Below are 26,876 nucleotides of genomic sequence, written 5' to 3' on the forward strand. Positions count from 1 at the left end.
GAGAGAAATGGAGATGTAGAATAAGATTACATAAGAAAATAACAATGAAGGGCATCTCCATCGCTCAGCCAGGCCTCACAGAGCCTGTGCCAGCTTTCAGCAGTGTCAGCGGCTCTGAAAACTTTGATGACTTGTAGTAGGAGGTACCCATTGATTCTCCAGAACCCTGCCATTCACATAATCTGCTTACTCTTTGTTCCTTTTCCCATGCCCTTACCCACTTCTATTTATTCTACCAGCTTCTTGGTTCTTTTCCTGTATCCATGGTTTAAATTCCTGAGTAAAAATCTGACCATCCACCCAAACACTTCATCCCTGTTTGGGCAGAGCTTTCACACCAGTTTTCCAGAGGCTGCTAGTTAGCACAAAGATTGGATCTCTGTATAAGGTGCCATCCAGGGCTCCTGTGAGCAGGGCGGTTTCCCTCAGAAGTGGACTGTGAGTGTGGAAGCCAGAGTGTGTTAGCTAATCCAGAACAATGGTTATGGGAAATAATGATGAATTATCTCTTTTGATGGCCAACCTTTTCTCTTTTTCCTGTGTTTCCAAAAGTTGATGGGTGAGTCAAGAAGCAAAAAGTTTGGAAAATACAGATTGCTTAGGTACTGCATACCTAATTATAGTTTGCAATACAGGAGGTCTTCCAAACAAAATAACAACTTTGTTATGTATCATAGCCAGGAAACAAGATGTTTTACTTACCAGATTTTTTTTTTTTGTTATCTGAAAGTTAAATTTCTCTCATGACTGTTGTATCTTATTCTCTTTCTAGCCCTCTCCCTTTTGGAAATACAGTCCTTTTCCTCCTCCCCACTCTGTATCATCCCTAGGGCTCATCTTACAGGGGTTGGTGAACTTCCATTCCTTAATAAAATATTCCTTAAATTAACTTATCTGGTTGCCAATTCAACAACCTATTTTTTTTCTTTAAAATTATTATTTGGCTCTTCTTAAGGGTATTTTCCCATACTTCCACCTTTGATTTATAAATTGGCTATGCTGGATTTGCCTAGTAAATAGATAGCTATTTAGCAGTAAGTAAATGCAGTACTTTCTATCTAGAGGCCCTGGTTTTATTGGGTAATTCTTATGTAAGGAGGAAATTTGACAAGTCAGGTAGTTTCAAATGTGTCTAATGAAAGCTTATATTTGTTAAATCCCAATGCATACGTGAATGAATGTTTAGTAAATGGATCGACATCTCTTTATGATAGTATTTGTCCTGTAGTTTCTTTAGCCCACCGAATCATTGTTTTTCAGTGTTTTTCAAACATTGAAAAAGATCCAAATACCAAATGTAATTTGAATAAAACATATATAAAAGCTTTAGTTTTGAAGATTCTAAAGGTGCCACAGACTACTTCTAAAAATATAGACTGATATGCTGATTATCAGAGAAGGAAACTTTGGACTGTTAGGTTTTCCAGCAGTAGAACTTTGTTAGTATGTAGAGTTCTTGATTTTGGTAAATAGGGTTTATAATTTCATGGACATTTGATTTTTCCCCCAGCTTTATTGAGATATTATTGACAGATAACATATGTAAGTTTAAGGTGTGCAATGTGATGATTTGATACCTGTATACATTGCAAAATGATTACCATAATAAAATTAGTTAACACCTATATCCCTTCACATAATTACTGTTTCTCTTTGTAGTAAAAACATTTAAGATCTACTCTTTCGCGGGCCTCTCACTGCTGTGGCCTCTCCCGTTGCGGAGCACAGGCTCCGGACGCGCAGGCTCAGTGGCCATGGCTCACAGCCCTAGCCGCTCCGCGGCATGTGGGATCCTCCTGGACCGGGGCATGAACCCGTGTCCCCTGCATTGGCAGGCGGACTCTCAACCACTGCGCCACCAGGGAAGCCCCTAAGATCTACTCTTTTAACGACTTTCAAGTATATAATATAATACTGTATTGTTAATTATAGTCACCATGATTCCCAGAACTTATTCATATTATAGCTGAGAGTTTGTACCCTTTGACCAGTATTTCACCATTTCCCCTACCCCACAGCCCTTGGTAACCACCATCCTATGAATTACGCTTTTTAAAAATTCTGCATGTAAGTGAGAACATACAGTATTGTCTTTGTCTGACTTATTTCAGTTAGCATATATGGGCATTTGATTTTGATGCAGATGTTTAAATACTCATTTTGGTGGACTTGTTAAAAAAAAATTGTACTCCTAAGAAAGTTTCTGTAAGGGTAAGCCATAATGTTAGAATAAAATGCACCTTCTTCACAAAATGCCAGAATTATTAGTCAGTGGGAAAAAATTGGTGGCAGACTATTAGGCTGCTTTCACCTACCTACATAAAAATGTTTTCTCTAGTAAAAATTTGAAAAAGTTATGAGCAGATGACTATGCTATATGAGCAACAAACTATAAAGAATAAGCATTTATGAATACTTTACTTTTGTTATCAAATAAAACTTATAGCCAGGTTAATCTGACACATTTAATGTATGCATAATTGTTATTGTGCTGTGAGGTAATTAGGCATAAATGGTAAGTAAGTAGTTCATGTAAATCACTATAACTAGAATTACTTTTACACAGCCAAATCAAGCATTTCTAGAGTCATGGAGGGAGAGAATTAAAGAGTGTGGAGCTACTCTGAAAATCTCTGTTTCCATTAATCAGGTGTATACAGGCAGCCAGGTTTTTTCATCTCTGGGGAGGAGAAACCATAGCCAGAGAGACCTGGGAATTGGGAAGAGGAGTGGGGAACAAAATTCCTTTTCCTTTTCTCCTGCTCTTCACAAAATAATTTTGCTTTTCCCTCATGAGAAATTATTATTTCAAACTTCCTTTTACAACCTATGGTCTTTTATTTGGATACCTCTCCTCACTCTGCCAAGAACAATGCATATAGCAGGTAGAGACGACCTGCGCTGCCTTGAATCTGGCTCATCTAACGTGTTGGTGCTTTCTGTGATCTGGCTTCTAGCATCTGGAGGCCGTGAATAGGATACCTGGAATGCCGGGCTGTGGAATTTTCTCTCAGGAGATGCAGGAGGCCTATTGTCTGGGTCCCTTCAGTTATTTATCCAAGACTAGGCAGTTTGCTGGTTTTTCCTCAGTTCCTCCCTTCTCTCCCCCAGCTAAGGAAGTGAGCACTTATACTCTCCGTTCCTCTACTTAGAATTGGCATTTCCTATAGGTGAAGTAGGTTGAGCAGTGTGATTTAGGTAAAGCCTCCCTGTTTCCTGGTCATTTATCCTTCAGAACATCATAAGCAACACTGAGTATGAAATAGACATCTATAGCTACAGCTTTATTAAAGACCAGAAATATTTTTAAATGAATATTTTCTTGTATCAAATTTTTATGAAAGCCGAAACAAAAGATTATGTCCTAACCCAATGACGGCATTATTTGTAAGGAAGTGAGTCAAACTGCATTGTTTTTTGAGAACTAACACATGCCAAAGATTCATTTAAAGTCTGAAATTTGAGAGAGTGTAATGGGCCTGCTTCAGTCTCCAGAATAATTAACAAATGTATCCAATTACATTTTAAGTTTTGTCATGGTTCTGAAGGTAAAATTATGCCGTCAACGTAGATGAGAGTGTCTTTTTTTTTTTGAGTTTTTTTCCCAGTTTTATTGGGATATATTTGATATATAGCACTGTATAATTAAGGTATAGAGCATACTGATCTGACTTACATGCATAATGAAATGATTACCACATAAGTCCAGTGAATATCCATCATCTCCTGTAGATACAAAATAAAAGAGAAAGAAAAAAATACTTTTTTCTTATGATGAGAACTCTTAGGATTCACTCTCCTAACGACTTCCACATTTAACATACATGAGTGTTAATTATATTAATCATGTTGTACATTACATCCCTGTTATTTATCTTATAACTAGAAGTTTGTACTTTTTAACCACCTTCATCCAGTTCTCCCCCCCCTTGCCAGATGAGAATGTCTTTTATAAATTCCTTAAAATAAATTTAAAGAAAAGGGGTATAGCCCTATTTTATAATGTCTGAGATAGGAATTTTATCTGTCATTGTCCGCCAAAACTGACTACTTTGGTTATGGCAGCAGAATTATGTAGGCCATAAGGAGGCATTAGAGCCATGGAATCTATGCTGAGATTTTGGTCAGGTCTCTAGATCAGGGGTTGGCAAATATTTTCTGTAAAGGACCATGTAGGAAATCTTTTAGGGTTAGGGGGCCATATGATCTCTGTCATAGCTATTCAGTTCTGCCATTGTAATCAGAGTAGCCATGGATAATTCAAAAATAAATGTATTCTGATAAATATTTATTTAGAAAAACAGATTTCAGACTGGATTTAGCCTATAGGCCATAATTTGCCAACCCCTGCTATAGATGGATGACTGCTTCCTGACTAGATTTGAGGGCTGGTGGGAGACCATTAATAGTATTCAAGGTTCTCTTGGAACTGTACTTAGTCTAGCTTTCCAATCTGATTTTTCATTACTTCCCTTTATGTATACCTGCCTCTAGTCAACAGAACTATTCACTGATTTATTATATAGACAAACAGACAAATGGAACAAAATAGGAAGTCTAGGAGATACATGGAGACTTGATATACCATTGAGTTGACACTGAAAATCAGTGGGAAAAAGATGGTCTAGTCAGTAAGCAGGGATGAGACAATTGATGATCTTTGTGAAAAGGAAAATAAAATTAGGTACCTACCTCTCTGAACATAAACATAAATTCCATAGAGTCAGTGTTCTAAGTTTAAAGTGAAATTTTAAAACTTCTTGAAGAAAATATAGAGGGTTATCTTTGTGAACCTGGGGAAAGGAAGACTCTCTTATACAAGATATGAAAGTTTAAATTATAAAGGTAAAGTTGGATACACTTGACTATACTAAAATTTAAAACTTCTAGTCAACAGTAAGCACCATAGAAAGGTGAAAAGGCAGACCACAGACTGGGAGAAAATATTTGCATCAAAAGTAATTGACTAATAGATTGACTATAATTGACTATATATATCTAGAATATATAAAGAACTCCTACCAAAAATAGAAAAAAAAATCAAACAACTTCGTAGAAACATGGACAAAGAAGAGTCTGTTTTGGGGTGATAACTAGCAGATGCCACAAAAATAGATAAGTAAATCAGAATGTATTTTTTAAAATGGAATGTTGAGATGATAAACTTCAAAATCAGAATTGTTAACTCTGAGCAAGAAGGGCACAAAGGGGGGGCTTCAACTCTATCTAATGTGTTATTAAATTTTGGAATAAATATTTCAAAATATAAAGATTTGATAAAGCTGTGTGGCAGGTATTCAATATTTTTTCCAATTTAGCGTGTTTATAATATTCGATAATAAAAGTATTTTTAAGTGTAACTGTGAGATATTTCAACAGGTTAGTTGATTTAAGAAAATAATTTTGAGGAAATTATAACTTTTCCTGATAATATAATTCTAGACTCTACTAGTCAGCATTTGCTTTTTACAAATAGACTGAGTGAGGAAGGGGTATTATTAGCTCAAAAAGTACTCAGCAAGACATAGGGAATATCTTAGTAAGAGGTTTTTAGCGATGAAACTTCTTTCCTCTTTCTGGAATCTCATCAGCTGAGTTTTCTTGGCCTTAAATCTTTTTCATGAATGCCAGATGTTTCTGAGTTCTATGTACATTGGACTTAATCTTACCCCATGTTCAGCAGAGTTTGTCTTTTCCAGGTAATGTGTCCATTTTACATACTGGGGAAATACTTAGCCAAGTGTCTTCTTGTCCTTTAGGAGATTAATACATCTCCAGGGTGAGCACTGGGGAAAGAAGTTCTATTGTGTAGCTGGGAAAAGCAAATGATTTTTCGTTTTACAGAAAAATTTATCATGCTTAGCTAGAAAATGTATCTCTTTGTTTATCAGAACGCCTGGAATTATCATATATAAATTCAGTTCAACAACAACAAGAAGAGTTGGTCCTCACTATGTACTAGGCTCCATGGAGCCAAGGATACAGGTGTAATTAAGGTTAATGTTTTGTGATTTCAGTGATACCTTATTCAGTGGAAGAAATGGTCATAAACAGCTGTTTATAACTCAGTGAATTAAGTACAAAAATTCATATGGGTATAAAATGCATATGGGGACAGTCTTTGAAAACCCACTCTAAATAAAAGGATTTAAATGTATTTTATTCCATATTATTGCTTCACTTGAGACTTCTAATTCTGTTTCTCATAAAGAAATTTTATGAATCAAATTACTATTCATTTACTCTTGAAGGACAAGGTTCTAAGGATATACATCAAAATTAACAACATAAATCCCATAAAAAATATATGCTGGGCTTCCCTGGTGGCGCAGTGGTTAAGAATCCGCCTGCCGATGCAGGGGACACGGGTTCAAGCCCTGGGCTGGGAAGATCCCACACACTGTGGAGCAGCTATGCCTGTGCGCCACAGCTACTGAGCCTGTGCTCTAGAGCCTGCGAGCCACAACTACTGAGCACGCATGCCAAAACTACTGAAGCCCGCGCGCCTAGAGCCTGTGCTCCGCAACAAGAGAAGCCACTGCAATGAGAAGCGCGCGCACTGCAATGAAGAGTAGCCCCGGGGCTTCCCTGGTGGCGCAGTGGTTGAGAGTCCGCCTGCCGATGCAGGGGACACGGGTTTGTGTCCCGGTCTGGGAAGATCCCACATGCCGTGGAGCGGCTGGGCCCGTGAGCCATGGCCGCTGAGCCTGTGTGTCCGGAGCCTGTGCTCCGCGACGGGAGAGGCCACAGCAGTGAGAGGCCTGCGTACCCCCAAAAAAATAAATAAATAAAATAAAAGAGAATAATAAAATGTAAATAATGCACTCAAGATTAATATTTAAATAAACTTTATAAAACATTTCTGAGAATTATTATTCTATAAAGCTTCCATTTGTGCAAAAGTATACCACTTAAATAACAGCAGTTTTTGAAACTAAAATTGAGAAATCAAAATTACGTTTGAAGAGAGACAAAAAAAAAAAGGTCTCAAGTTTCTTCTCAGATTCAGAATGTTCAATAGTAGGCTTGTGTGAAGACTGAATCAACCCTAAAGATAATTCTTTATTCATTTCAGGATGTGGGAATGGTGGGGGGAAATCCAGCACATAAGAGAGGAAAATCAGGGTGGATAGACAGGAGACAAGAAAAATCCCTTGGCAGAAAATATTTATGAAGAAGGAAAACAGGTCTCTATTTTAAGGCTTGTTCACTTGGATCCACTGGCAACAAGGACATGGAGGAAGAAGTAGGGAGGAAAGCATGCTGCTAAAGGTGAGAATCTGAGTAAAGGGCAGTGGAAAGACCTCTTTTCAGATATAGGCCTACCCTTCGGTGAAGGGCATTGCTTTATTTGGAAAAGCCATAGGATGTGGTAGATTTTGATTTCTGTTCTAGTGATTTCATTCTCCTTATAAAGTTACCAGTCAATTAATCTAGTTCTAAATTATTTAGATTTCTTTTTTCAGTTGTTTTTCCATAAATCTATTAAAGCCTGAAGCTCGGAGTTCTTCACCAGTTGCCTCCACATTTGCTGTTCCTAAAGATTCTCTATGAAGTTGGCACTTCTTAAGGATAACTCTAAGAAGCTATATTGTCTTTTAACAATATTAAACTTCTCAGGAGTTACATATTTGCCTTCAATTAGTTTTTTTAAATTGAATAGTAATTCTGATTTTGCTTTATACAGTTTCTTTTTTTAAAAAAATATTTATTTATTTATTTTGGCGGCACCGGGTCTTAGTAGCAGCATGTGGGATCTTCAGTTGCGGCATGCGGACTTTTTGGTTGTGGCATGTGAACTCTTAGTTGCAGCACACATGTGGGATCTAGTTCCCGGACCAGGGATCAAACCCAGGCCCCCTGCATTCAGAGCACGGAGTCTTACCCACTGGACTACGAGGGAAGTCCTTATAATTGGTTTTTAACTGAGTGAAAACCTCTATTTAGAAACAAGAGAACTATAAAGAAAAACTGAGCAATTCCAATCCATGCCATCATCTTCAATGGAGATGTGCAGATATTAGGACCTGAACACTGAACACACATTTCAGGCCACACTACCACAGCCATGTACAGCTTCTCCAGGAGAAGCGTGAAGCATAGCTCCAAGGTAATCCATAGTCCCTTCTTGGCAGTGAAGACCACCACAGAGCTGCCTTCAGTTACCTTTGCCCTGATGAACCACAAAAAGCCCCCCCAAGTATTTCTCCGTGAACCACACTTCCACCTGGCAAGGGTGGCTTGTCAGCAGAGCAGGTAATAGGTAGTGTTGTCTTTTCCTCCAGTTTCCTCCCATTCAATGCATTCTCCACACTGTATCAATAATGATATTTCTAATGGATAATCTGATTGGACCATTCTCCTGCTTAAGACTTCTCAGTGCCCTCTAGAGAAAGTACAAACTCATTAGCAAGTTCTACAGGGTCCTTGAGAGCCTGCCTGGTCCCTGTCTCTTGCTGGCCTCATCTGTCTTTGTTCTCTGCTGACAATAAAAGCAGCAGCTGTGACAAGCTACTTGAAGATTGTTAGACAAGACTGGGGCCTTCTCTTGCCTTTGGGTCTTTGTTAAGGCTGCCTGTCCCCCCATCCTTTTACTGTAGCCCGTCTCACATGGCCCACCTGGTGACCACATGCTCCTTTAGTAAATACCATGTCATTGTTTTCTGGATCTTTTAGGTCTGCAGAACTTAGCTCACTGCCTGATACAAAGTAGGTGATCAATGCTCAATCCATGTTTCTGGAATAAATGAAAAAAACCTGAAGATTTGAATGAATAACAGCAATCACTGAAGATTCACAAAATAATTCTCTGCTGACTCTGAAGGCAGTTGTCCTGGTGGCTGTGAGCCTATCCATATGTCTGTGTGAGAGCATAGGTGTCTCTGTCAGTTTTTTTGTTTTTTTTTTAAATTAATTAATTTATTTATTGGTTGCATTGGGTCCTCGTTGCTGTGCACGGGCTTTCTCTAGTTGCGGTGAGCAGGGACTACTCTTCGTTGTGGTGCGTGGGCTTCTCATTGTCGTGGCTTCTCTTGTTCCGGAGCATGGGCTCTAGGCACATAGGCTTCAGTAGTTCTGGCACATGGGCTCAGTAGTTGTGGCTTGCGGGCTCTAGAGCACAGACTCAGTAGTTGTGGTGCACGGGCTTAGTTGTTCCACGGCATGTGGGATCTTCCCAGACCAGGGCTCAAACCCGTGTGTCCTGCATTGGCAGGCGGATTCTTAACCATTGCGCCACCAGGGAAGCCCTCTGTGAGTTTTTATATTCACTTGCTTCTCTGTGGACATGTTTGTGTTCTCATTTCCTCCATAGTGTCAGTTCTTTGAAAATCCAGGAGAAGCCTGGAAGGCCACTTTAATCCCTCAAATTCAGAGCCTCAACTAGGTTCAGACTGAGGAATATTTTCCACATCCTTCTTTTGATAAACTCCAGGTAGGTTTGAGAATTATGCTTAAGTCCTGGATATCCCTCTGAACAAGTGGTGGACTGGAGTAGGTCACACCTAGCTTATCTTCACCTAAGCTAGTCCAGAATTCGAATATCAGGAGTGAGTGAACTGGAAGGATTTGCTGGAGAAATTGCCTCCTGTCATTTGTCTCCCACTGACACACATAGGCACTTAGAAATGCTCGTTGCTTGAATGCATGCAACATTAAAAAGTCATTTGCATCTTCAAATTCTGTTATAATGAGAAATTGAGCCGTTTCTTATGCTAGTTGTAGAGGTTTAAACTCTGCCCCCCACACTTGTTTATTATTTAGGTACTTAAAAGGCTTAATTATACTAGTAAACTGAACAAATTGGTGTACTTTAGGTTACAAGGGTTCTTTTGCAAATCAGCTGATGGTATTTAAAAAAAGATTTTCATTTAAAGAGAATTTGTGGGTGCTAACATATAGTTCAGTTCTTTAGCTTTAATGATCGTCTTAGAAACCTGAAGTGATCTACTTTTATTAAACAGTGGTCTATGTTGAGAATGATATAATGCTTGTTTTTAAAAGATGTAATTATGCTCAGTATTCCAGCTGGAATCACTGTCTATCATTTTAGGAGTTAGTAATGAATGGTGAGGGGAGTAGGGAGAAACAGGAAAAGGAATATTCCTACATTTTAAACAAATGAAACCAACTCTTTATTTTAAAGCATCACCCTTATTATCTAATTGTCCTAATGGAAATTATACTTGACTAGCAGGTAGACAGTAACCCAGAAAGGTGGAGGACATGCTGTTTTAATTTATAACTTTGATGAGCATCACCTTGGATTTTTTTTTTTTTTTTTTTGCGGTACACGGGCCTCTCACTGTTGTGGCCTCTCCCGTTGTGGAGCACAGGCTCCGGACGCGCAGGCTCAGCGGCCATGGCTCACGGGCCCAGCCGCTCCACGGCATGTGGGATCTTCCCAGACCGGGGCATGAACCCGTGTCCCCTGCATCGGCAGGCAGACTCTCAACCATTGCGCCACCAGGGAAGCCCACCTGGGATTATTTTTAATGCTAGAATTTTAATATCATAAGGAACAAAGCATAAAGTTAGAATGATTAAATCAAAATATTTGGAATGATGGATGGCAAATGTTTACTTTGCAGAAGTTAAAGGAATAGTTTTGAAAGCAATTGTCTAAAATGCAAATATGTAGATATTTTAGAATAATTTTAGACTTAGTTCAAAAGTAAAAGTAATACAGTAATTAATCACCTTACCAGATTTTGTTTTGTTTTTCACAACTTTTTATTTTGAAAAATTTCAACAGTACACTTAAAACCACTAATGGTTAACATTTTGCCACATTTGTTTTCTTTTTTTCTCTCTCTCTCTCTCTCAATATTTTTTCTTTAATCATCTGAAAGTAAGTTGTAATATCATAACACTTGACCTCTAAAAACATCATTATGTATCTCCTAACAAGGACCTTTTCCTGAATAACTATATTACCATTATCATACCCAAGAAACTTAACATTGATGTAATGATATCTAAAATAGGGCCACCCGATTTAGCAAACAAAAATACAGGATGTCCAGATAAACCTGAATTTCAGATAAATAATGAATAGTTTTTTAGTGTATATATGTACCATGCAATATTTAGGACATACATGCACTAAAAAATTATTTGATATCAGTGTGAAATTCAAATTTACCTGGCATCCTGTATTTTATCTGGCAATCCTAAATATGAAGCCCATATTCAGATTTCTTCAGTTGTCCCCCAAATGTTCTTTTAACTGTGTGTGTTTGAATCCAGTAATCATGCTTTACATTTGACTTTGTCTAATAAAATTTTGATAGAATAATTATCAGATATTTACTTTAAAAATTATAGTCCTCACGTTCAAAAGATTCTCTATGTGGAAGTGGGCTTTTATGTATATAAAATTCAAATCATAAAATTTTTACTAAATTTAGTGGTTTGGGGTGCATCACTAAATGCATAACAACTAGGACCCCAAACACTTGTGACATCAGCACATTTCCTTATTGGACAATTGGCAATTTATTCATATCATTTAAAAAAATTTTAAAGATATTTTTCTGATAGCTGCTTTTCTTATTATCCTCCCTTTTGATTTAGTATATAGTATTGTAATACTTATTATAGTAAGTCTCCTAAACTTGACATACTCTCTTGACTAGATACCTATGAGTTTAGTTTGTTTTTTTTTAGATTCCACATATATGTGAGTTCATACACTGTCTTTCTCTGTCTGATTTATTTCTCATAGCATAATGTCCTCAGTGTCCATCAATTTGTCACAAATGTGGATTTCTTTCTTTTTAATGGTTGAATAATTTACATTGTGTGTGTGTATAACACTTAAGTTGTTTCCATGTTTTGGCTACTGTAAATGATGCTGCAATGAAAAAGGAGTTGCAGATATCTTTTTGAGCTAGTGTTTTCATTTGGATAAATTTCCAGAAGTGGAATTGCTAGATCATATGGTAGCTCTATTTTTAACTTTTTGAGGAACCTCCATACTGTTTTCCATAGTGGCTGCACCAATTTACATTCCTACCAACAGTGCATGAGGGTTCCCTTTCTCCACATCCTCACCAACACTTATTTCTTGTTTTTTTGGTAATAGCCATTCTAACAGATGTGAGATGATATCTCATTGTGGTTTTGATTTCATTTCCTGATGATTAGTGACGTTGAGCATCTTTTCACATGCCTTTTAGCCATGTGTATGACTTCTTTGGAAAGAATGTCTGTTCAGATTTTCTGACCATCTTTTAATTGGATCGTTTTCTTGCTGTTGAGTTGTATGAGTTCTTTGTGTATTTTAGATACTAAAATATCACATATGATTTGAAAATATTTTTTCTCATTTGGTAGATTGCCTTTTCATTTTGTTGATTGTTTCTTTTGCTTTTTAGTTTGATAAAGTCCCATTTGTTTATTTTTGCTTTTGTTGCCTTTACTTTTGATATCAAATCCAAAAAGTCATTGCTAAGACCAGTGTAAAGCAGCTCACCACCTGTGTTTTCTTTTAGGAGTTTTATGGTTTCAGGTCTTATGTTCAAGTCTATAATCCATTTTGATTTGGTTTTTGTGTATGATATAAGTAGTGGTCCAGTTTCATTTTTTTTTTCATGTGGCTGTCCAGTTTTCCCAACACCGTTTATTGAAGAAACTATCCTTGAATCTTGGCTCCTTTATATACCCTTGGCTCCTTTGTATACCCTTGGCTCCTTTGATATAAATTAATTAATCATATTTGTGTGGATTTATTTCTGGGCTCTCTGTTCTGTTCCATTGATCTGTGTGTCTGTTTTAATACCAGTACCATACTGTTTTGATTACTATAGCTCTCTCTTGAGAATAGATACTTTCAGATACTTTTATAAATACTTATATCTAACCATTAAAATGGCCTAGTAAAATATATTATGACATCAGTTAGAATGCTTTCAGTTGCGAATAACAGAAAACCCAACTAAATTAGGTTAAATAATACAAGTAATCATTGGCTCATGTAGAAGTCCAGGGATAAGTATGCTTCAGGTGCAGTGTATTAGGCCCCTGACTCTATTACTTACTTGGAGATCTTCTTGATCTTGCCCTCTTGATTATTTTGGCTTTGTGTTCAGCTTGGCTTATCTCAAAGTAGCAAACTAGCATCACATCTACACAGCATACTGCCCAGAAGACTAGAGCTTCTCTTTCACCTAGAGTTGAACAACAGAACTCTGCTTGACTGGACTTAGTCATAAGCTCACCCTTGAACCCCTCATCCGGTTGTGGAGGATAGAGCTGGGAGTGGGATCATTCTCACCTAAAGGACATGGCTACTGCACAGGTATAGAAGATTGTTGAGAACAATCTGAAAGCCCTGAGGCGTGTCCCTCCATTTTGTCAACAAATCTGTTTCGCTGGTTAGTTCACTCTTCTCTGTAACGATTCTCTAGAGCCTTCTTAGCTCCCTTCAAGCTGAACTACACTTCCCCTATCACTTTCAGCAAATGTCTACATCTTTATAAGGAGAAAACAGAAGGCATTGGGTTGGACCTACTTCCACTTCCTATGTGAAATTGCAATCCCAGAAGTCTGGGTGGACGTGAGGGAATGTGAGGGAAAGTCAGTATCTTAGTATGAGATTTTTCTATTTTTAGCTATCCTTCCATCATTTATTTCTAATTTTATTCCATTTTGGTTGGACTACAGTGATTCTTTAGAGTTTATTGAGGTTTCCTTTATGGCTTGGAATATGCACAGTATTTGAAAATGTGCTCCATGTTCTTGAATGTATTCTTGATTTGTTTGGTAGAGTTTGTATAGATATAAAATAGCTTAAGTGTACATTAATGTTGCTCAGATCTTTGAGAAGGGTGTGTCAAAGGGTGCGATGTTTCTTCTTAGTGGTCCATAGGTTTGGATAGAAGCAGGTATCAGTACATGAAGTTTACAGTCTTCAGCATGAGTGAGTGGGCCTTGTGATTAGGTGTGCAGAGGTGGGCAGTGAGTGGGAACTCCCCAGTGCCGTGTCCTGCACCTAACAGATAAGGAAATGGCTGGTTGTAGAGTTGATGTGGCTTACCCAGAGTCACATAGCTAATAAGTAGCCGAACCAGAATTTGTACCCAGATCTTTTGAGTTCAACTCTAATACTCTTTCCTTATATCTTTTATGCTTAGTGGAGGTAGGTGATAGCTTTCCACTGTCTTCCAACATCATCCTTAAGCTTACCATCTGCACAATCTGTAATACAGTATCACTGGATCCTTATCAAAAACACATTAGAGAAGGTGTCATCATCCTACTTCACAAATTCCCTAAGATATAAGTAACATGACAAATCTTACAACTGGTCACTAGAGAAACTTATTCATGTTCAGATCTTCAAGTCTTTGTCTAGTCAGTGTTAAGTAGGTGTATTTTAGAGGTTGGGCATGTATCAGAGTGCTGTCAGGAAACTGTTCACAGCACTTTAAAGACTGAATCAAGAGATGACTTAGAGAGTCATGGGCAGGGCAGGCCTAAGGCAGCAAACAAAGGATGGAGGAGTGAAGGAGGAGCCTGCAGAGAGCTGTAGCTGTGGCATGAGGACCTAATGATTATGGAGGGATGCAGCTCTGCTAGAGACACAGCACTGAAGCAGGGAAGCAACGGGAGAGAATGACCCGGATTTCTCTCCACCCCCTCCCTCCTATCTCCTGCAAGTAGTGCCTCCCAGGGACTGAACCCAGCTAGCAGCCAGCCAGCAAGGTTGCCCCCAGGGTAGAGAGCAGGATGAAGGAGGCTTGTGGAGGATGGGAGCACATGTAGAACCCCAGCACCCAGGAACTATGCCAGGGTGGAGTGCTCTGAGACATAGGAACACATTACAGGAAATTAAAACATTGGGAAAGGAAATTTAATGGACCTGAAAAATAGGGTAAATTGTGAGAAAATGTAAATTAGGAGCATGTAAATTATGTGGGTGCCTGTGTCGTTATTTTGAAGAAAACTGTGTGAACCTAACTCTCCCTGAATTGACCACTATGAATAAAGAATTAAAAAACTTCTTTAGAATCCATTTTACAGCCTTCTAAATAGTCTTACTGTTCTCCATTCAATCCTCTGATTTTCCCCTTAAAATATAGAGTTTTAAATCCTTTGAAATAATTTCAGTAATTTTTGGAAGACTGAAATTTTATGAGGAGAAAACTAACCTGCCTCTCCAAGTGAAAATACTTGGTGTGTATATAACATAGTTTAGATAGATGATGTCTAACATTTATTGTTAGAGGATTATCCATTGTGTTTATCAATTTATTTGGAGTAAAATCTGCTTCTTAAACAGTATTTATGCCATACGAGATATTTGTGATCTCAGATGTTTGAGAATCTTTTCCTTTGATACTCTATAACCATATCTCTTTATCATCTTCTAAATATTGCCACAAAATATAATATAATATAAATTATATATGTAATAGATAATGTACTGTAATATTTGCCAAAGTGCTCTTTCAAAAATACGTTGAGTTTGGGTAAAACAGAAGATAGGCCCAAGTGATTTTTTTTTTTTTTTTTTTAGCAGCATTGAGCTCTTCCCATGTCATCTTTTTCCCCCACCTTTGTTAAATTTTTGGCTTGAACTTCATTGGTTCAGCATATGTTGATTATATCATGACTAGATCCCGGACTGTTTCTACAAAATGTGATGTGAAGAATTGCTATAACATTTCCAGTTACCTTATGCAAAAAGTTGCTTTCAAAAGATTTCTAATACATAGAATATACTTAGAGATTATTAGGTTGTATATAAGTTTTCTAATTTGAAGCTGTTCTAAAATTATTGAGGAGCATGATGCTTTTTTTCTGGCAAATTGAAAATAGAATAACCAATGTACAAGAATGGTTCACATAAGATATTACACCAAGACAAATTAAGAGGTTTTGGCAGGAGTGGCATCTGTTTTCAGTTGAGATTTAAGAATAGATCGAGAGTTAATGTGCAGAGGAACACAGGGAAGGCATATCCACCTGGCAGAATCAAAGCAAAGAAGATCCTTTCGCCTAAACCATGGTGAAGGTTCTTTTGGAAGGGGCGTGCTAGAGTCAGAGGCTGGATTTATAGAGAAAGCTGAGGGACAGGAAAGCGAGAGAGGTTTCTGAGGCATGCTGGAGGGAATCCACAGATTAAAAAACAAAAGCATTAGGTAGTGGATCCTGAAGTCTAGCTTTTGAAAATGTTCTCTGTCAAAATATTGACTGCTCTGGTTGGTGCTAAGGGGCATAACCTTCGCTTCTTTCTGCCTTTACCCTTTCTGAACTCTCTCAGCTCTGGCTCACCTTGGTTTTTGCACAGGTGTCTAGGAACTGTCATACAGTTTGAAGGTTACTCTTCTAAGTGGAGCAAAATTCAGGAAGGTAATTTGGGTTGATAATAATATCAGGCAAAGAGAAGTTCCATTTTGTTTCTTCCTTTGAGGCCTCCATCCTCCTGTTTTGGTCTGGACTTGATTGCTTTCTTGTCCTGCTTGTGCCACTGTGGTTCTAGAGAGCAGCCCTCCATCTTACCAGGGCATTCTCCCCAGGAATTTCTGTGTTTCATGGAGCCTAGGTGTTCCTATTTCTGTTGCGGAGGGTTTTTTGAGACCCTGTAGGTATGGAATGTCAGTTTCCCATTTTCACACTTGATGGATAGATTGGATGGATTAGGTTGGAAATCACTGCCCCTCAAACTTTATTCAAGTTTTTATCGGTTGTTTGTGACCTGTCTCCAGCCACCCGCTCCGCACCACCTTTCCCCCTGAACGCCCACCCCACTGCCACCTTGGACGTTTGTAGGATTTCCTTTATATCCCTGGTGTCTGAAATTTCAGGATTATGACTTGGTATGCGTCTTATTTCCCTCATTGTGTTGGACACTTATATAATCTGTCCTCCCAATCTTGAAATTTCGTCCTTCAGATCTGAGAAAAATCTTAGGTAATTTCTTCCTCTCTTTTTTCTCTATTTTCTCTTTCTGGAATTCCTTTTGGTCAGATATTGGACCTCCTGAATTAATCCTGTAATTTTCTTATATTTTCCATCTTTCATTGTTTATTTGTTGTATTTCTTTAACATTTCCTCAAGCTTATCTTCTAATCCCTTTTCTGGAATTTTGTTTCTGCTACCATATGTTAAATTTCAAAGTACTCTCTTTTGTTCTTAATATTCCTTTTAAAAATTGCATTTTGTTCCTGCTTTATAGTTTTAATAACTTCTTTTATTTTCCTCAGCATATTAATTATATTGGTTACAGTTTTATTTTGAAGTTTCCTTTTGATGTCTGTGTAGTCTCTGTTTCCTTGGAGTTTTTTGCCCCCTGTATATTTGCTGTGGTCTCCAACTTTCATAACGGGAGTTTTTCTGTTTTTTTTTCAAATTTCTGTTGATTCTTGGCTGTCAATTCGTTTGAGAGTCTTTTCAGATACTAATGAACTGATTGAAGGCTCCATCTTAAGAGGTTTGTTGACTAGTATGCTTTACTGTAAGGTGATCTGATAGGGACCCAGTTCTTTCTTTGGGAGAAACCCACACTAGGTGCCTTTGGGCCTTTATTTCTGGAAACCATTCACTTTCTTCAGAAAAAGTCTTCTGATCTCTTGTTTGCTGGGAATGAGCTAGGCTGTCATTGTTTGGGGAGCCCATTTGGGAAAGAGGGGGAAGATTACATGGTTAGTAAATTGTGAAGTGGATGTAAACTTAAGTTGTGTGACTTCAGAGCCTTGCTCTGAGCTCTTATGATTCTTGCCTCCTATATTAAAACCTAAGTGGGGCTTCATAGCCTTTTGTATCAAGTTTTTTGTACTTATTGTGTACAGTAGCCCATTTCAGTCCTGTATATGTAGCACGGTTAGGAACACTATATATATGATGATATTCGATTATTTCCACGTTGGAGATTTATAATTTGTTCTTAATTTGCAGCTTTTTTCAAGGAGCAAACCTCCAAGGGGCCTGTATGTTTATGGAGATGTTGGTAAGTGTGTTAAAATAAGTTTTAAGTGGTCCAAACAAAAAGTTTCCCAGCTTTCACTCAGGGATAACTTCCATTTCTATCCCTCAGTACACTACCAGCAGGAACAGGATGAGGTGAGGTAAAATAGGAGAGAGGAGAGGAGTGCAGTTATCTTAGTTTTTACTTTTATTTCTCATAGGGTGACTGCAGTTGAAGACAGGATTAGTTAGCATGTTAGGGTGCAAACATTATTTAATGTATAAAGTCAGTTGATCTCAGGGAAGGAAGTCATTTCCAGATAGGTTATTAGATAAACCAGAATCTCATTGCTCAGTGCTATTTGACTCAGGTTAATAACTTAAAAAAAATAAGCTGTTTGTTTTTACTTTTTTTAAAAAATAAATTTATTTACTTACTTATTTTGGCTGTGTTGGGTCTTCGTTGCTGTGCGCAGGCTATCTCTAGTTGCGGCGAGCAGGGGCTACTCTTCGTTGCGGTGCACAGGCTTCTCATTGTGGTGGCTTCTCTTGTTGAGGAGCACGGGCTCTAGGCGCATGGGCTTCAGTAGTTGTGGTGCTCGGGCTCAGTAGATGTGGCTCGCGGGCTCTAGAGTGCAGGCCCAGTAGTTGTGGCGCACGGGCTTAGTTGCTCCGAGGCACGTGGGATCTTCCTGGACCAGGACTCGAACCCGTGTCCCCTGCATTGGCAGGAGGTTTATTAACCACTGCACCACAGGGAAGTCCCTGAGTAGACGTTCTTAACATATGAGTGGTAACATTTCCTTGGTCATGCACTGGCACAAAGACTCACATTTTCTTGGAAACCTTATGAGCTGTCACTTACTTTCTGGATTTTCCTAATCAGTTAATGTCTTTCTTCTTCCCTGACTTCATTCTTGCTGAAGTTGTCTGTTTCTGGTTTCTATTTCCTTCAATCAAATCTTTTTCTCCAGTTTTAAACCTCTCCCTGGTTACCCACCTTCACTGATGTCATGAAGGTGGCTCCTCCTTCCTTTGACCTTATGGCTTGTCCTTCAGTTCTTTACATACTCAAAATGCACATTTAATGTAACGAGATCAACGAATCAACGAGATCAACAAATTTGCATTGTGAGGAAGTGGTGGCAGAGGTTCGTTATCTTAATAAGAATTTTAGGGTAAGAAAAATAATAGAAGTTGAATAAGTAGTTATACTGCCTTAAAGATCAAAATGTTCTTTTCTGGGTCCTCCCTCTTCTTCTGATTTGTTTACTAATGCCTCTAAATGCCTGTTTTACATTTATAGATTTAGCAAATCTAATAAAAAGGGAATTAGTATTTAAAAAGTGCATGATAGAGATTCTTCAAACTTGCAGATTTTAAAAATGTGAAAGAAGCTCAAACTATTCTTTTTCTTAGTTCATTGGCTAATTGGTATTTTTGAGACCAATGTATGCTTCTTATTTAGAATCTAATTTATACCAGGTACTTGAGCAGTTTTGTGTGTCTGCACCTTTGGGCACCGCTAGCAGATCTCATTCTGTTGTCATCTCTTATTTTTTGCCTCTTTGGAGAACGTTTACTTCCTATACCTTCACTTTCATGTTCTGTCATTGCTAAAATCTGCATCTTTGTTTCTCTTGTTACCTTAACCACTTAACCATAAATGGAGATGGTTAGTAAGGCACAACTGTTTCCACTTCTACAAAAGGACTTAAAAAAAATAAAAACAACAACTATGAAAGTTGTTGGATTTTTAGTTTGGAAAATACAGCCATATTCTAACGAATTGAAGGAGGTACAATAAATGTAATTTATCTGAATGTTTGAAGGGATTAGAAAAGATGTGTAACATGGGATATTCACATAGGCTGGGTGTGTGGCAATCTTTGGCTAGGAACATCTTCATAATGTAGAGAGGGGAAGAGAAAGGAATTCTGAAATGGGAAGTGAGATGAACATTTTGGTGGCCATACTCAGTTTAGTTTAGAATACTTACAAAATAGGTAATAAAAGATAGGTCAAATTCTCATTTTGGGGGGGCTCGCTGGCTGGGAGAATAGCCTCGTAATACCTTTACAAGCTCTTATTCTTTATTATTTTTCTTTTTTAGACTTGGGAAACAGATATTAAATTTTAAAGAGACTTGGTGGAAAAGAGATGTCTGTTTCATAGCATCCCTTTCCCTCTCCTTATTCCTGCCCTTGGCTTGGACTCTGTCATGCCCACTTCACTCTACTCTGTCTTCATAGGTATGTTGAGATGATTGACTCAGATGGACCCTCAATACGGGAACCCCAGGAGCATTGATATCATCATGGTTCAATCTTGAAATGTTTTCATTAATAAAATGCTTATCATATCTCATGCAGAAGTCAAAAGCTGCAGTAGTAGTATTTTGTGGCTGCTTTCTTACAACAAGGTTTCAGCTCTAAACTAGCAGAATGAGTGGTTATGGCAGGGTTAGTGATTTCTCCCGTACATTAGAAGAGAATAAGTACATTTTTGTTTGTCAGTCCCTTTTTTGCTGTCTCCTGGTTTAACCTTACCTGTTCCGCATTGATAATTTCACCAGTGGAAAGCTAGACTGTTCTTAAGGTTAGGGGTTGGAAAGCAAAATTCTTCTTGGGTGGGAGGCAGTGGTGGAGGATACCACTTCCAGCTCCTTCTGCAGGAGGTCAGCTGTGAAAAGGGCACCACTAGAGGGGGCTCTCGAGTAGTCATTTTTTGGCTTCCCAACTATAGGCTTAAAAGTTAGAATTTAAAAGATTTTTAGGTTTTATAAATGACTCCCCTAGTAAGAATCTTATCCTGAGAAAATTACAAGGTTTTATTTAGGATTCTGTAGAGACCAAAGAAAAATTATGAAGCAGGTGAAATTTAGTGCTGGTTTCTTCCCTCCTTTTTTCCAACATCTGTCCTCATTCTTCCAGTCACTTGACAAATGCTTGTTGAGCACTTGCCTTGTGCCAGGCAGTCTGTTGTTTCTGGAAACGTAATGGTGAATAAAAGCAGACACAGCCTTTGCTCACCCAAAGCTTACAAACTGTGGCAATGGCTTTGAAACATTTTTAAACATGACTCACAGTAAGTATATATTTTACATCCTGAGGTAGTATATGCTTGGGTGTGTGCACACCACACACATATATATATACATACATACTTATAAACATCTTTGTCCTGTAAGATTTCCTACAACTTGGATTTTGCTGATGCATCTCTGTGGTGTGATGTGAGTCCTCCAACTTTGTCTTTTTCAAGATTATTTTGGCAATTCTGTGGCCTTTGCATTTCCACGTTCATTTTAGAATAAGCTTGTTCATTTCTTTAAAAAAAATCTGGGGATTTTGATTGGGATTATGTTGAAGCTATAGAGCAATGTCTACAGAGAATTGATAACTTAAGATATTGAGTATTCCAATCTATGAGCGTGGTATATTTCTTCATTTAAAAATATCTTATTTATTTATTTATTTTTGGCTGCGTTGGGTCTCCGTTGCTGCACACGGGCTTTCTCTAGTTGCGGCGAGTGGGGGCAACTCTTCGCTGCAGTACGCGGGCTTCTCATTGCGGTGGCTTCTCTTGTTGCGGAGCACGGACTCTAGGCATGTGGGCTTCATTAGTTGTGGCTCACAGGCTCTAGAGCACAGGCTCAACAGTTGTGGCACACGGGCTTAGTTGCTCTGCGGCATGTGAGATCTTCCCGGACCAGGGCTCGAACCCGTGTCCCCTGCGTTAGCAGGCAGATTCTTAACCACTGCGCCACCAGGGAAGTCCCTAAAGTATCTTCTTTAATTTCTCTCAGTGGTGTTTTGTAGTTTGTAGTGCAGAGGTTTGCCATATTTTTTGATAAATTTATTCCCGTGTATTTTACTGCAAATGGTATTGTATGTTAACATTTAAATTTCCAGTTGATCACTGCTAGTGTATAGAATCAATTGATTTTTTGGATGACCTTTCTAAATTCAATTATTAACTCTTATAACTACTGGTTATTTGGTAGCTTCTTCAGGATTTTTTGTGAACGTAATCATATCTGTGAATAAAGACAATTTAACTTTTTCCTTTACAATTTCTATGCCTTCTAGTTCTTTTTCTTGCCTCATTGCATAGCTAGGATGCAGTACAATGTTGAACAGAAGTCATGAGAGTGGATGTCCTTGCCTTGTGTCAGATTTTAGGGGAGAAGTGTTCAGTCTTCCCTAGTTAAATATGATGTTAACTATAGGGTGTGTGTGTGTGTGTTTGTGTGTGTGTGTGTGTGTTTAATGTATTAGTTTTTTTTATTGTGGCAACATATATATAATATAAAATTTATCATTTTAACTGTACAGTCCAGTGGCATTAAGTACATTGATATTGTTATGCAAACGTCACCACTATTCATCTCCAGAACATTTTTATCTTCCCAAACTGAAACTCTGTACCTATTAAACAATAACACCCATTCTATAACCCCCTCCTTCCCAGTCCCTGGCAACCACTGTTCTACTTTTGTCTCTATGAATTTGACAACTCTAGGGACCTCATGTAAGTGGGATCATATAATATTTATCCTTTTGTTTCTGGCTTATTTCACCAAGCATGGTATCTTCAAGATACTATGTCAGAATTTCATTCTTTTTTTTTTCATTCTTTTTTAAGGCTGAATAATATTCCATTATATTGTATATACCAATTTTGTTTATCCCTTCATCTGTCAATGGATGTTTGGGTTGTTTCCATCTTCTGACTTCCGTGAATAATGCTGCCATAAACATTGATGAACAAATATTTGTTTGAATCCCAGCTTTCAATTCTTTTGTGTATATCCAGAAGTGGAATTGCTGGGTCATATGGTCATTCTATGTTTAATTTTTTGAGGAACTGCCATACTGTTTTCCATAGCAGCTGCACAATTTTACATTCCCACCATTAATATACAAGGGTCCCCACTTTCCACACCCTTATCAATACATTATTTTTCTGTTTGTTGTTTTCATAATAGTTATCCTAATGGATGTGAAGTGGTATCTCATTGTAGTTTTGTTTTGCATTTTTCAAATAATTGGTGATATTGAGCATCTTTTCAGTGTAGGTTTTTTGGTATTTGTCCTTTATGAGGTTGAGGAAGTCTGCTTCGTTTCCTAGTTTGCTGAGAGTTTTTATCATGTATGTGTGTTGAATTTTGTCAAAATTTTTTTCAAACGTTGTGAGATTATATAATTTTTATATGTTGAATTTTATTTTGACAGGGAGTTAAATAAGTTACTTGCATGCCACTTTGATTCCTTTGAAGTATTTTTTAATTGAAAATTTCATTGAGATAATTACAGATTCACATACAGTTATAAGAAGTAATTCAGAGAGATCTGTGCAACATTTTGCAAAACTATAGTAAAAATATCACAACCAGGTATTGACATTGATACAATTCACCAATCCTGTTCAGATTTCTCCAGTTTTACTTGTATAGTCATCCCTTGGTATCCACAGGGATTGATTCTAGGGGTCCCCAAGGATATCAAAATTTGGTGATATTCAGGTCCCTTATATAAAATGGCCTAGTACAAGGAATACAGTCAGCACTCTGTATCTACGAGTTTCACATCAGCTGTGCCGTACTCATTTATGTGTGTATTTAGTTCTATACACTTTATCACCTCTGTAGGTTCATATATCCATCACCACAGTCAAGATACTGAACAACTGTATCACCACAAGAATCCCTTGTATTGCCCATAATTTTATAACCATACATATCCACCCTCCATTTCTACATCCTGGCAGTCACTAATCTGTTCTCCATTTCTAAAATTCTGTCATTTCAAAAATGTTATATAAATGAAAAAGTATGTAACTTTTTAAGATTGGCTCTTTTTTTTTTCCACTCAGTGTAATTCATTGGAGAGTCATTCAAGTTGTTGTATGTATCAACATCTCTGGAAATTGTTTATCACTCAGTTTCCTAGGGGTTCATAACACAGCTTCCCTTGCCTCACATCATGAAGTATCACCCTACGCATGAGCAGCTATTATTCAGCCAAAGACTCAAGAGTGTCCACCTGTTGGTTTCTGGAGCTCTTTCATTATATAGCTTCCTCCTCTCTGGCACTTTGCCTTGCAAATTTCACCTGCATTTTGGACTCCCATAATCCTGATCTCTCTTAACTCACTCAGACCTGGGTGTTTAACTTGGATTCACCTTCTCTGTGCAGCAATCTGGAAGGTGCCTCCAAGCTAAAAGTTGGAGTGACATAGGGCTCATCTTCTTAATCCAGTTGTCTGTTGATGGGCACTTGGGTTGCTTCCACGTCTTGGCTATTGTAAATAGTGCTGCTGTGAACATTGGGATGCATGTATCTTTTCAAGTTGGTGTTTTCATTGTTTCCAGATATATACCCAAGAGTGGAATTGCTGGGTCATATGGTCATTCTATGTTTAATTTTTTGAGGAACTGCCATACTGTTTTCAATAGTGGCTACACCAATTTACATTCCCACCAACAGTGTTTGAGGAAAAGATATAAAGATACATAATGTTAAACTGCCAAGTTCCATGAGGACAGGCATTTTTGTTAGTTTTGTTCACTGCCATTTCCTAATAAGCACCTAGAATAGGGCCTCACACATGGTAGGCATTCAATGAAAATATGTTGATTAAATAAATAAAAATATTTTATTTATGGTGATTTTGATATTCAGAAGTTTGAATTTTACATATTCTAGTTTATCAGTTTTTTCCTTTATGATTTCTTCTTTTTGCTTTTATTTTCAGAAACTTTTTATGTGATGGTTTTGTTACATTTTAAGCACATTTTTGAAGAAGAGCACAATGATTATGTTCAAATATATATTGTTCACATTTTTTGTTAGATAATTCATGACTTCTTTTCTGGATCTATAAGTATACTATGCTTCATGCAGCAGAATTTGAAACTTTATTAATTCACTTCTTTGTGTAAATGTAATGATATAAAATTTGCTGCCACTCACTATATCAAGAGACTTGTACCGAATATATTTGCAAAAAATTACTTTTCAGGCTAAGCGGTCTTCTCATTAAAAATCTGTCTGGTGAATTGTATTTTCTTTTTTAAAAAATTTTATTTATTTATTTATTTGGCTTGCTGGGTCTGCATTTCAGCCTGCATGCGGGATCTAGTTCCCTGACCAGGGATCAAACCCAGGCCCCTAGCATTGGGAGCGCAGAGTCTTAGCCACCAGGGAAGTCCTGTGAATTGTATTTTCATATACAAAAAACTTTCTGACAATTCAAATGGCATGGCCCAAAGTCATCTTATGGAATGGAGGAAAGCTCAACAGATTTAAGACTCAAATCTTGCTTCCTGAGCTGCCTTTGAAGTTAGTATAATAATTGCAGCTCCTGCAAGGAGAGCCTGGACGCTTTGGTAAGGTGGTGGTGGAGGAAGCAGTGAGGATGAGAGACAAGACCAGCATCCCCTGGCCTGCCTGCTGGGGAATGCTGGGTGTGAACCAAACTTGACTACTGTCAGTGTCCCCAAAGCTCTGGGCTTTCTGTGAGGGAATAGGCTTCCTGTGCATGCCTTGTGAAATGCTTAGGCTGTTGACTCTTCAATTACTAATGTGATCGTAGTGATTAACAGTTTGAGTGCTGAAAATTAGATAATTTAATTATAAGGGTTAACTGTATCTGAATTTCTTCAAGTAAGCCTCATTTTGAAAGCCAATATTCTCAGCTTTTTAAAAAAGTGTTATAGGACTTCCCTGGTGGCATAGTGGTTAAGAATCCCCCTGCCAGTGCAGGTGACACAGGTTTGAGCCCTGGTGGGGGAAGATCCCACAAGCCATGGAGCAACTAAGCCCATGCGCCACAACTACTGAGCCTGCACTCTAGAGCCTGTGAGCCACAACTACTGAGCCTGCGTGCCACAACTACTGAAGCCCACGCACCTAGAGCCCGTGCTCCACGACAAGAGAAGCCACCGCAATGAGAAGCCCGTGCACTGCAAGGAAGAGTAGCCCTTGCTCACCACAACTGGAGAAAGCCTGCGCTCAGCAACGAAGACCCAATGCAGCCAAAAATAAATAAACAAATAAATAAATTTTTTTTAAAAAAGTGTTATAATTGGCAATTCTCCAGCTGTAACATCTATTATTTATTTTCAGTGTTTATGTTAGGTGCTAATCTGTATTTTCTTATTTTTCACTGGTAAATTTTCCTATAGTGCCTAAGACAGTTCCTCATCCTTTGTAATGGCCCAATAAATAATTAATTAATTAAAGTTATTTTATTTATACTGTGCCTTTTGGAAGAGAAACTGAAGAATGAATAATCTGTAAATCTTGCCAGTTTAAAAGCATAGTTCTCTGGAGGAAATACTCCCTGGAGTGCTAACTAAATGTTGTATTTCTTAAAAACAGGATTTTAACAGAAAAGAATAATATCAACATTTTATTTTTAGGTAGTTTAGCATAAGACATAAACACTGCTTTTAAAAAAGTTAACATAGTCTTAAGCTTTCCAGTAGCAGAGTGTGGTTTCATTATCCCAAAGCTAATGAACAATCATTAGAGCAATCAGTACATACTGTTTAATAGTTTTTTTTTTTTTTTTAAGGTACAGGGAAAACAATGGTGATGGACATGTTTTATGCTTATGTGGAAATGAAGAGGAAAAAACGGGTTCATTTTCATGGTTTCATGCTAGATGTTCACAAAAGTAAGTTAATGATCTGAAAGAAGTGATTTAAATGGACAAACATTACAAGATAATTTTCCTCATCTTAAAGTTCTTAATCTTTTAAAAAATTAGATTTTTGCTAAAAGTAAGATTTTATTTGGTTTCATTTGTTTTGTGCTATATTGAAGCAATTAGTAATGTGTCCAGAGTTGGTCCTAGAGACAAATTCATTACTTCCAAATCAGAGAACAGAGGTTACTCTATGAAGGTCAGGCATTTTCTCTTTCTACTAAGGATCAATAAGAAATCTTTAAGCCTCA

The 26,876-nt window shown here is 37.7% G+C and overlaps 1 protein-coding gene across 6 annotated transcripts in view; it reads left to right on the top strand.

The window, feature by feature from the left end:
• AFG1L (AFG1 like ATPase) overlaps positions 1-26,876 on the top strand; it is a gene marked incomplete at its 5' end in the record, with an annotated part of 226,328 nt that overhangs the window by 53,569 nt on the left and 145,883 nt on the right. For all 6 annotated transcript variants that reach the window (XM_079939409.1, XM_079939411.1, XM_079939408.1 and 3 more), the window contains 2 exons: positions 17,902-17,953; positions 26,494-26,595. In XM_079939409.1, coding sequence (XP_079795535.1) covers positions 17,902-17,953; positions 26,494-26,595 — 154 coding nt within the window. The remainder of the gene's footprint in view (positions 1-17,901; positions 17,954-26,493; positions 26,596-26,876) is intronic.

This window comes from Stenella coeruleoalba (assembly GCF_951394435.1).
Source record: "Stenella coeruleoalba genome assembly, chromosome: 12".
NCBI lineage: Eukaryota > Metazoa > Chordata > Mammalia > Artiodactyla > Delphinidae > Stenella > Stenella coeruleoalba.